The sequence below is a fragment of the Rhea americana genome, unplaced genomic scaffold (assembly GCF_003343005.1).
Source record: "Rhea americana isolate MKP2758 unplaced genomic scaffold, rheAme1 scaffold_411, whole genome shotgun sequence".
Taxonomy (NCBI): domain Eukaryota; kingdom Metazoa; phylum Chordata; class Aves; order Rheiformes; family Rheidae; genus Rhea; species Rhea americana.
This window is the reverse complement of record NW_028186548.1, coordinates 205,992-217,625: the sequence shown is the minus strand read 5'-3', so window position 1 is coordinate 217,625 and position 11,634 is coordinate 205,992. Positions and strand designations below refer to the sequence as shown.

The following is an 11,634-nucleotide window of genomic DNA, read 5'->3' as shown; positions in this document are numbered from 1 at the left end:
TGTCCCCATTGCCAGGTGGGCTTTCGGTCCAAGAGCAGACCCTGTCTAGGCCGTGTGCCTTCGGGGATCCCCTGTGTCAGCGTCTCCCTCTCCTCTCCAGCTCACTCAGGACGCCAGCATCTAAGTAGTAGCCTGGCAGGACGCGAAGGATCAGGAACTCGCCCGTGGCCTGGGAAGGGATCAGACGGCAGCAGGTCAGCACTGTGGCTTGGCACGCTGGGCACCTCTGCCTAGCACCCTGGGGCACTGCTGCCCTGAGCTCTGGYTTGTCCCTGCTTCTCGTGGGCAGACTGGGGAGGGGACGTGCAGAAGGAAACAGCTCCGTTGCCTTAAAACGTAGACCTTTCTGGGGGACTTCCCAGCTGATGCAAGAAGCTTGAGGAAGGCTATGGCTTTTAGCCAGGGGAGCTGCTGCTTCTGGAAAGAGATCTTGTCCTATCTGAGGGAAAAGGATTGCTTTAAACTTGCTTCCCATCTCCGCAAGCTGCGTGGACCTGGCCTTGCATATCTGCTAGGTCTCTTGGGGTCCATCAGGATGTCAGCTTTTGCAGCATGGGGAGATCAAGTGAGGTTGGTGGAGGAAAGTGCTCGTGGAGGAAGCACAGGGCTCTGCAGGAGCTGGGGCTGAGATGCAGAGCTGAAGCTGGTGAAGTGCAGGGACACACCGAGCAGGCAGGGCTGCTGGCCCGGCACCAATGCCCTGGCTGCGAGATGGCATGGCTGGTACTCCAGGAAYGGCGAATGCCCAGGGCTGTGTAGCTCCTACAAGTCCAGCACCATGTTCTTGTCCTCGTGTCTTCCCTTTGCAGAGCCCAGGGAGCAGCCAGAGCAGTCGTACTGGGAGGCCCCTGACTGCCAGGAGCCCCAGGGTCAAATCCTGCATTGGTCCTGACTTTCACCCCTGGCCCAGCAGCCAGCGAGGCGCCAGCAGCACCACAATGTCCCAGCCAGAAGGTATGACTTAGCCCCAGTCTGCCCTAGGAYGGACACAGCATACGGACCCCGCTGYCAGTTTAACCTCCAACTCTGTGCTGGTCTCCTGTCCTGACCCATTTAATGCTCTCCCYGGCCCCTTTGCTCAACCTTTGCTGCCTCAAGCCGTTCTGAAAGGCATTTCTCACCGCAAACCACTGAMATGCGGCAACCGCAGGGTGCAGGGCTGCTCCGGGGGCATGCACTGCAGGAGCACCCCAACCCRCCAAGCCACGGCGTGCAGGGACAGCAATGAAACCCAAAGCAGGTGGCTCAGATGCACCAAAGGGGACAGAGAAATGAGGACTGGGCAAGCAAAGGCAGTCGGTCTCAGGTGTGTAGCTTGGGTGTGGATCCTGCAGGATCSATGCCCAGGCCACCTCTCTCTCCTTCCAAGCAGGTGAGGAAGCTTTTGAATACTGTGATGTTACCATCAACAGCCAGGAGAAGGTTTTGGATGTGTACACACAGCTGGAGAAGCTTGGAGAGTAAGTCAGGGTCCCCGAGTCTCCATTCACTCTGAGATGCCAATGCTGGGCTCCATGGGGCAGGACTACCAGCTCTCACACCAGGTGGGATGCAGGGTGGTCGTGGCAGCTCCCCCATCCCTTCTGCTTGYCCCATCTCAGGGGGAAGTTCGGGATGGTGTACAGACTACAGGAAAAGGCCACCGGGAAGATCCGGGCTGGGAAGTACTTCCGGACACGGACAGCCAAAGAGAGGCAGGCGGCTCAGGCAGAGGTGGAACTCATGAACCTGCTGCATCATCCACGTCTCGTGCAGTGTCTTGCTGCCTTCCAGAGCCCCAAGGAGCTGGTGATGGTGATGGAGTAGTGAGTAAAGGAGGGAGAAAGCTGAGCCTGGGGTCAGCAGAGCTGCCTCTTGGCCCTGCTCTGGGGCAACTAGGAAGAACCTCTAAGGTGGGAAGAGGCCTCTGCACCTGGGGCCCTGGAGTGGGGTAATGTGGATCAGGAGCCTATGGACCTTGAGGGACACAGGCTCTCCAAGATGCACTCCAGAGGGCAACCCACAAGAGGGAGCCCACAGGGCTCCCCAGTGGGGTTTCAGCTCCCTAGGGGCTGGCAAACCCCAGCAGAGGCCCCAAGATCTTGACCCAGTCCTATCTGCTCCCCAGCATCGCAGGCGGGGAGCTCTTTGAACGGATTGTGGATGACGACTTTGAGCACACAGAGCCCAGCAGCATCCAGTACATGAGGCAGATCCTGGAGGGACTCCAGTACATGCACAGCCAGGCCATTGTCCACCTGGACCTCAAACCTGAGAATATCGTCTGCGTCAGCCCAAGCAGCCATTGGCTCAAGATCATCGACTTTGGCCTGGCACAGAAACTGGGTGTGTACAGGGAAACACCTGAGCAACTGGGGCAGGGACTGYCACCATCACAGACCTGCTTTGGGGCCCAATCCAGCAAAATCAGAAGAGACTTAGATGCTTCCTGCATCCTCCAGGAGGCATCTCTAGAATGCGTAGCCCTGCGGCCTGGCTCTGAGTGCTCAGCACCCAGATAACCCCTAGGAGAGCATTAAGACYTGCAGTGGACACTGGGTGGGGGCACCCCACTTGGACACCAGGGCTTCCTCTCCCCTGGCCCAGGCAGAGTTGGCAAGACTGGTGCCAGCAGCTGGCAGTGTGGCCAAGGCATGTGGGCTACTGAAGTTGGGCTGGGCTGCCCCAGAGAAAGCCCAGCTGGGGAGGAACCTCTGGAGACCTGTCCCAAGATCTGTCTTCTCTGTAGTTCCAGGCAACCCTGTGAAGGTGCTGCACGGGACTCCTGAGTTTATGGCTCCAGAAGTGGTCTCCTTTGAGCCCGTGGGGTTCACCACAGACATGTGGAGCATTGGTGTCATCTGCTATATCCTGTGAGTGGCTTTCTGCAGACAGCAGTCAGTCTGGAGAGGGCTGAGTCACCACTGATGTCTGCTGTCACTTCAGGTTGAGTGGGGAGTCGCCCTTTCAGGGGGATAATGATATGGAGACATTAAGCAACATCACAGCTGCCCGGTGGGAGTTTGAAGAGGAGACCTTCTCAGAGATCTCCCAGCAGGCCAAAGACTTCATCAGCCAGCTGCTGCAGAAGGATGCCCGGTAGGACCTGGGGAACGTGTGCAGCGTATGTCTGTGGTGTTGGAGGTGGAGCTGAACTGAGTTTTGGGGGAGCTGAAGGCCAAGCCTGGGCATGGGCATGCCCTGCCATGCTGAGTGCAACGCCTGCACAGCCCCTGCAAGCTGCAGACCTGTGCTCAGAGCTGTCCTCTGGGGCTGTGCCAGCCTCCAAGGGCTTGAGCCCAATGAAKCCCCCTGAACTGTCCTATTTGCCCCCCCCCCAGGTGCCGGCTCTCCAGCAAAGAGGCTCTGTTGCACCCCTGGCTGCAGCAGCTGGTGCCCAGCAGCACAAAAGTGCTGTCAAAGGAGAGGATTAAGCAGTTCCTGACYCGCCGCAAGTGGCAGGTACGTGTCGGGGGGAAGGTGCTCAGGGTGGGGAGCTGAGGACATGGGGCTGGAGATTTCTTTGCTGGGACAGTGCTCCTTCTCTTTGCTCCAGAAAACAGGAAAAGCCCTGCTGGCTCTCAACAGACTGACCCTACGCTCCCCAAATCTGGACAGGAAAGTGTCAGACACCCAGGATGAGGAAGGTGATGGACCCGGCAAGTGCTGACCCTGACGACCCTACCTGTTCTCTCTGCTGCTCCCTGGCAGCATTCTCCACCTTGAATCCAACCTGCCCCAGTGCCACCAAACACCTGGGCCCTGCTCTGGCATACGCCCAGCTGGGTGTTTCTGCTCTTTGCCGAGCTTTAGTGCCCTGAAGTCCTTTGCATCCTCAGCCTGGAGAAGCAGTCTCTGATGGAGCCTTGGCACATGTCCAGCTCCACAGTGCTCTGAGCTGCCTTGGCAGCCTCTCCTGCCTGCCACTCTCTCCCCAGTCCCTGGGGTGGTGATTTGATACCACCTCCTGGGTTGCTGGGATCTGTTACCTATTTCTCAGGCAGCAGAGGGAGGTTTGAAAGCAGCAGGTTTCTCACCTGCTTCTCTGTCTATCCAGCTGCAGACCAGCACAACAGCCCAGAGGAGGACCAAGCCTTTGCCCTTCCATCCCAGCAGGGCCTCAGCTTCTCACAGCCATTGACTGATCAAGAGGAGGTGGAAGGTGGGAGCATCTGTCTCCAGTGCCGCATCGAAGGTGAGTCCTGCCAGCCCCTCCAGCAGTGGTGCAGGGTACCAGGGCAGCTACAGTCTGGGGTGGTAACAAGCTGAGCTGTGTGTGGCACCAGTAACAGTGTGCAAACAAGCAGGCAGTATGTCCTGCAGAGCCAGCAGTGCCCTGGGGTTGGCTTTCCCCTGCAGAAGCTCTCACTGCAAGGGAGTGAGCTACATCCCTGCTTTAACGCAGCTGCTTCTCTCTGTCTGCTGCAGGTGCCTTGGCTCTGGAGGTCATCTGGCTCCAGGACTGYGCTCCCATAGAGGACAGTCCCCGTGTCCACATCAAGCGTGGGGCTGACGGGTGCTGCAGCCTCAYCATCTCGGAGCTTGTGATGGAGGATGCAGGGCGGTATGTGTGCAGGGCTGTCACTGCCACAGGAGAGGTGGAGACTAGTGCTATGGTGGCTGTGCTGCCCCTATGCAAGGCCACCTAGAGCTGGTGCCAGGGGACAAGGCCTTCTCTCAGCWGTGAGGTCTGCTGGGACTGGAGGAGATTATGGCCTAATTCCCTCCTCTGCCAGGACTTGGTGGTTTGTCCTACTGTAGGCCCAGACCCCAGGACTACCCTCTGGTGSGCTGACCTCTGCTCCCTGTGTTTCACAAGGCCAATAAAGCACTGAAGACTTCTGTACTCTCTCAGTGGCTCTGTTTTCCTAGAAGCAGATAAATGGGTGGGAAAGAACTGCCCAAGCAGACAAATTACAGCGGGATTTCCAGCCTCAGCTGGAGGAGCTATTCCTGTAGAAATCAAGCTTTGGCAACCCTGGCCCTGCTGCTGTTCTGGTTTTTCCCTGCTCCTGGTGCTGTGAGGCAGAGCAGCCTCTGCTTTGGCTCTGGAAATGAGCTGGCTGCAGCATTCATGTTTTGCTGCAGTGAAAACCACCTCCTGTTCAAACTGTGCTGGGAGCTGCTCTCCCCTAGCAAATGCCAAAGCCAGAGCGCTTGCAAGCATGTCCTGGCTTAAATGGGATGCAGGACAGGGCCAGGAGTGTGGTCATACCAAAAAACACTAGTGCAGGGCAGTAAACCTTTCCTTCCCCTCCTGCGCTGACCTCCCTTCTAGCCTCTCCAACTGTGTGCCCCCAAGAAGRAAGAGACTAGGTCAGGAGGGGGAAAGAGGAAGGTGGTATTTTCATTGAACAAAAYTGATTCACCACTCTCACAATCACTACTCGGCCACGCATCAGTGTGCTTTGACTGAGATCACTCGCGTGGCACAGACAAAGCGACATCAGCTGTCAAAGCTCCTGGGTGCAGCTGCACTGGCAACTGAATAACCCCCCCGAAAAAAAAAAAACTGCTATTTTTTTTTTGGTTTTTGGATAGCTCTTCCATACTCTTTAGCAGCCAATGAACACCATGGTATGAGGCTTCTGTGGCAGAATCTAGTGCCCTACGGCCTCTGGAAATGTTAGACAAGTGTCTGTGGCTCCTTGGATGGGGTATTTAATGGCTCTGATCTACTCTTCCGTTGGGCTAAGAAAGGGAGGGATGCAGCTACCTTCCTGTCTTGTGACCACCATGCGAAGACAGCTTCCTGCTGCTGTCACCTGTGCTTTAGCCCCAAAGCTCAGGCCTGACTGATATTTTTGTGGCAAGAGTCTGTTAATATTCACAGTCTCAATTGCTGATGGCTGCTTTTGKGTACAAATGGTCACTGTCAGAAGTGCTTGTCACAGGATGAGACAAAGACTTGACAAGTTGTGGGACAGCTCCTCTGCAGTGAGCTGGATGCCACCTACTACCGCAAGTTGTACGAAGACTTCCTCTTTCCGCTCAGGGAGTGGTTTCTACTGCTTACTTCATCTCTAAACCAGCAGAAGCGCRTGTTGCAGGATACAGCTGTGAGACTCAGTGCAGTATGAGGCCACCCTCAAGAGCCAGAGGCTGGCCAGCAGCTTGTCAGCCCTAGCCCCACAGAGCTGGGGGCTGTCTACAGCAACAGGATATTGAGTGCCACACAACCCAGCAGGCTGCAGGGCCAGGCCCCAAAATGCTCTTGTTCTAGGGACACTGGGACAAGGGGTTACCAAAGGAAGCCAGCCATTAGGCAATCACTGCGGTATCACACGTGGATTCATAGCATGCTCTGCTCAAGGGGAGAGCAAAATCTGGCTCTGCCTCCTTCCCTTGTCTGAGACATCAGATGTGCTTCAGGAAAGGGAATACAGGGAGGGAACTTGTTTGAAAGTTAAGTACTGCTTTCAGCAGAAGTGGATTCACTACTAAAAAGAACCTATGAGACAGCTGCAATGCTTGGCCTTTTAGTTTCTGAAAATAGGTGCTGTCTGCATTCGCAAGTTATATTGATTTTAAGTTGGAAGTGAAGCTCCTTAAAACAAACATCCATGCATACATATTTAGTATTTCACATGTGGCATTTTTCTTCCTTTCCCAGGAAGGGAAATACAGAGAGAGGCTGAAGATGCTCTTCTGCTCCACTACCCAAACTGTTCCTCTGACATTCATATTTGATATCAATATTCAAATACATCATACCCTAATTTCTACCCACTAGTGTTATCTATTCAGTGTTTTCTTCATTATACTAAAAAACTGATTCTGGCTGATTTGAATTCATGTGTCCCCTGAGAACCAAGCATAATGCCTTCAGGCTGCAAATGATAAGTGAACACCAAGTTACATAGCTCATGAAGAGATTGATTATATTTACCACTTGACTGTTCCCACCCAGAAATGTTTTGGTAATATCTTACCCTGTTATTCRAACTACCCACAACCCTGAATATCCACACCCTGGATATTCATAAGTCTTCCCTCTATAATCTTATTGCTTTAGGATTGCCTATATTTCACACCGTTTGTCTTGCTTCTGGCAAGCTGTTTTACCTACGGAAGGCAGTACAGCTCAGTATGTTTCTTTTCCTTCCCTTACTTCCTATAGATTAAGGCAGAACAATGAACACTTGTCAGTGAAAGTAATAGACTAAATAAAGAGTGGAATTATACCTGGAACTCATTATAATCACAGAGAAATTCAGTAGCACTGAAAATAGAAATCCAATCTCAACTCTCTGAAGCAAAGGAATTAATAAGTGATCTTCTGATCAAGACTGACTTTCTCTAAGGTTTATCCTCACTTCAGCCACACAACTTCAGAGTACATACAAAAATCCTTAGAAACCTTTCAGTGAGACAGAAAGGAAGAGTAGTGCCTGGCTTGGGAATGTTTAGAAATGGTTCCCTTTCTCACTGCAAATGTCCTTAGACCTAGTTCCTCAAAGATATGCAAGGGACAATTAGCTGTCTAAGTATTCTTGAGGTTCTAGATCTCAACCCTTCTGTGACAAGATATCATGACTATGTAATGTTTATTTTGGGCTCAGAACACAAGCATAAGGTTGCTTAGATGTACAAATACTGCCTAGGTAGCACTAACATCAAGAAATAGTCTTTCTTCATGGAATCCCTCCCTCCTGTGATTTGCAGGAAAAGAAAAAAACACCACCAACAAAAAAACACCAGCATGATTTCCTGCTTGGGTATCTTCCTGTGAATTGAAATGAATTAACAAAACAAACCTAGCATCCTTAATGTAAAAAAATAGCCCAGGGCACATATTCAAGAAGATTATTTTAATATGTCATTTCTAGAATGCTTTTTAAAGGACTATTATACTGAGAAATGACGATATACCAAGTAATTTGAATTGTCAGATAAAAGCTTTCATGTATCACAAGAAAAATACTAAAAGACAGAAGAGCGGGGAGAAGATGCACAGAATAGGAAGACTTGTTCATAACAGACACCAAGACAGCTACATGAAGACAGAAACTAGAAGTAATAAAGGAGGCATTTAGGAAGAGAAGAGCATCAGTAACACACGAATGGCAACACACTCACCACTCACCAAAGCATGGCCAGGACTTACCTTGTAAGGGGTTAGACACAAATCTGGTTCACTGCCATAATCTTCCCTTCAATCTTCATCCTTGAAATAAATTATGTATTAGAACAGCTACTTAATTGAAATCTCTCATTCAGCCGAGTCAGGTCAAACAAGAGCTCCATCCATTCCTTCAACAGGAAGGAGCTCCGTCAAAAAGCCACGGCCCTTACATTAACCTGCAAGCTTGCAGCCTGCTTACCATCATCCCCACACACAGACCACTGTGCATATATACGAGAAGCGCCAGGGCCAACCCGAGGCACTGCCCCGACCCTCGTCTCCGCGGCCGCCCCGCYGCCCCCACACGCGCTACCACCGCGGACGCCCTCAGTCGCCGGCGACCGTTAGCCTCGCGCGGCCACGCGCCGAGCCCGCCCCCTAGCGGCGCGCACTAACCAATGGGAAGCTGCGCTGCTCCCTCGCGCCCCTCCTCACCGCGTGACCTTCCTGCTCAGCGACGAGGCGATGAATTTTATTGGCTGCCGGCGCGCCAATGGGGAGCCGCGGAGGCGTCGCTCACCTGGAGACAGCGCCGCGGCTTTTATAGCGGCATGGCGCCTCTCCGCGTGCGTGTGGCTGCAGGCGCCTGTGGGGGCTGGTGACAGCGCCGAGCTGCTCTTCCTCGCTGGGCGCTGGCATCTCCCCCGTGTGCTGCCCAGCTGCCCCGGAGCGAGCTGAAAACAGGCCCTGCCCCKGCGGATCCCAGCGCAGGGCGTGAGGTGGCCTGAGGTGCTGCCTCCTCTCAGGCACAGCAGCAAGCTCAGAACTGCCGCTGAGATAATTTTCTTCAAGTGACTAACCAATTTTCAATCCGATGTCTTTTTAATTCAAGCCCTACTGGTTTCACACCCAAATTTCTAGGCCTTGCCTCCTCCTCGTGCTCCCGGTGACCTCCATCATCTGGCTGCCTTCCTGTCTGGGCCCAGTGCTCCCAGGACAGAGTGAAATGGGGTGAGGCGTTCCCCAGGCCGGGTGCCGCCTTGCCTCTTGGTTAACACGGGAAACATCAGCCGAGGAGGCCGTCTCRAGGCTGAGGTGAGGATGAGCCAGGCATGACCCTCGGGACTGCCACCCAGCGAAGAGATGGGGTCTCCTTGCTGGCCTGTTAACGCTGCTTTTCTCTGCTGCTGGGCCCTCTGTCCTTCCACGGAGAGCCGAGCTGACTGCGCCAGGCTGCACCACCCGGCCGAGGCCAAGGGAGGGCAGCAGATGCCTAACTTTTCTCCGAGGGAGGCAGGCTGTCTACAGATGCAGGATYGAGCCACAAACGCTGTGTTTTGGGATGTGGTGGGAGGCCCAGTGGGCTGGGCAGCCCGTCTTGAGGGCCGAAGGGGTGCAGGCTTACTGCATCTTGCCTGGAGGGGCTTCTTCGTGCATGATAGAGGCTGCGAAGGACTGATCAGAGTGAGGTGTCCTTGCCCTCACGAAGGAAAGGGCATGGCCTGGCCCTCACAGGTCCCAAGTTGGGCTTTGAGCAGACCCTGAGCAAGAGGCTCAGGGGCTTGGCAGGGAGAGATGCTCTTACTCCTAGGCTCTTCTTGATCCCTGGAGCTAAACGGCCATAACCTGTGAGGTGCAGYGCCCAGGCTGGGCCATACAGGGCTGGTGCAGGGGTTGCTCTGGAGCTGTCAGATGGTGGGTGAGCAGGACACTTCCTTGTCCTGCCCCAGCAGTCCWTTTCAGTCCCCCCTCAGTGGCAATGCCCTGGTGCTAGGCCACCCAAAATCCCTTGTGAAACGTTCTCCCTGCAACAGGGGCCACATCCAAGCTCTCTCTAATTCACAGCCCCCAGTTCACCTGCACTGCTTTCACTGCCCTCATCCCCACCATGTTCAGCCCTTCCTGTAGCCAGGGAGTGGTACTGTTAGCCTTGTTTCTGCCTCTCCTGGGGATCGTGACCCACACCTTTGTCACTTACCACCCCCTATTCTGCCTCTACCCTACCGCAGAGTAGCTGTGGTTGCACTTGGCCTTGAAATGCAGCACCTCCAGTCAGGAGGGACCTGCTGGGCCCTTTGCCATCAAGACCTGGCTCCTGCCTGATCCAGCCTGGGATTTGTCCTGTTCTGGCTCTGCTGAAAGACCCATCTCCCCCAGCTGTGGTTCACACAGGGTCTCCTGCACRAAGGGACTCTCCTCTCCCCCATAACCCCAGCTGGGATCACAAGGGACGAGCGCTTCCCATTAGTGAAGATCCTCACAAACTTTGTTGCTTGTGAGCAGGAAGGTGATGCCAGCTTTCAAACAGCACCCAAATGTGGGTGCTCTCAGAGGCTTCCTCACAGCTCCAGCTCACGCTGTGTCCCAAGCCTGCACCCCAGAAGCTGCGTTCCTGCAGCACAGATGCACTCTGCTACAGCCAGAGGCATGCAGCAGAGCTGGGATGAGGGCATGGGCTTGGCGCTCTCCCCTTCCCCACAGCTCTGTCATCGGAGAGCACAAGTGGTGAGGAAGGGACATCTGGCTCGTAGGGGTGGCTTGGCCATAACCACACTTTTTACAGTGCTTTTCCTTCAGAAAGAATCTTGGGGAATAAAAATGCAAAATATTTAATGAAATAATTAAATATTTAATGAAAAGAAAGTATTTAAACTGCAAAGTCAAGCCCTGAAAAGTCAGAACATACCAGGATGTGGGTGACCCCAATTTCTAGGTCTCTGAGACGCCTGCAGCTCCTCTCAGACCTCCCAAGCCACTGTGATCTGTGCTCAGCCCGCGGGGAGGAAACAGCAATGTGCCAAGGTCAGATCTGTGGCAGGGCCGTAACTGCCTCCTCTCAGGTTCCCACCGGATGCGTTGAGCATCCCTGTGTGGGATTTTTGTTTTGCAAAAGGAGTTGTTTGGGGCCACACAGCGAAGGAGGCTATTATTTTTCCTACCTTGTTTGCTGCAGATGTTGGCAAAACAGGTCCAGCATGTTTCCCCAGGCACGCGCATCCTCTGTGGTGGCTTAGTGACTTAACCGAGCACCTCAGCAGGTGACTGGGACCTGTGCACCTTGCAGAACAGGAGATGCCGTGGGAGCCTGACAGACACGATAGAGCCAGTGTCTGCCCCCCCCGGCGGGTGAGTGAGGCTGCTTTGGGGTTTCTGGACCTTGGCAGCATTATGCATCCATGTCAGGGGGGTCCTAGGATTTAATTCTGGCTCTGTCCCCAAGTCTTTATCTCTCCAGCTCTCTTATCTGGCACAGAGAAATAAAGCGCTCGTGTAATGGCAGCGATAGGGAGCTATGCTTATTAATGGCAGGGAAGCGGGAGCCGCAGGGAGGTGAATTGGTGCTTATTCTGCATGGGCCGTGCTGAGGCAGGAGCTGCACGTAAAGGGGGCTGAGGAGAGCTGCCTCACCCCCAGCCATGCGTGGAAGAGGCCGGGATCCTCTGCGAAAGGTGACAGGCGCCTGCCGAAACAGAGGTGCCTCGTCACAGGCAGCGCGGCGGCTGCCTCRGCTGCCCTCGCTGGATCTCTCCCTTGGCTCTGCAGCAGTCACGGCTCCCCAGGGAGAGCCAGTGCYGAGCGCGCAGCACGCC

General features: G+C 54.2%; 1 protein-coding gene across 2 annotated transcripts; it reads left to right on the top strand.

The window, feature by feature from the left end:
• LOC146590311 (myosin light chain kinase, smooth muscle-like) lies at positions 1-4,826 on the top strand. 2 transcript variants are annotated; one of them, XM_085314790.1, is made up of 11 exons: positions 1-194; positions 810-954; positions 1,373-1,460; positions 1,602-1,805; positions 2,108-2,325; positions 2,729-2,852; positions 2,926-3,078; positions 3,321-3,441; positions 3,536-3,626; positions 4,043-4,174; positions 4,408-4,826. In XM_085314790.1, the coding sequence occupies exons 2-11, from the start codon at positions 939-941 to the stop codon at positions 4,626-4,628; spliced, it is 1,368 nt and encodes a 455-aa protein (XP_085170916.1). In that variant the 5' UTR covers positions 1-194; positions 810-938; the 3' UTR covers positions 4,629-4,826. The 2 variants fall into 2 exon arrangements, with proteins under 2 accessions (XP_085170916.1, XP_085170915.1); XM_085314789.1 differs by lacking the exons at positions 3,536-3,626; positions 4,408-4,826 and having other exon boundaries at positions 4,037-4,162.
• Positions 4,827-11,634: the final 6,808 nt, after the last annotated feature.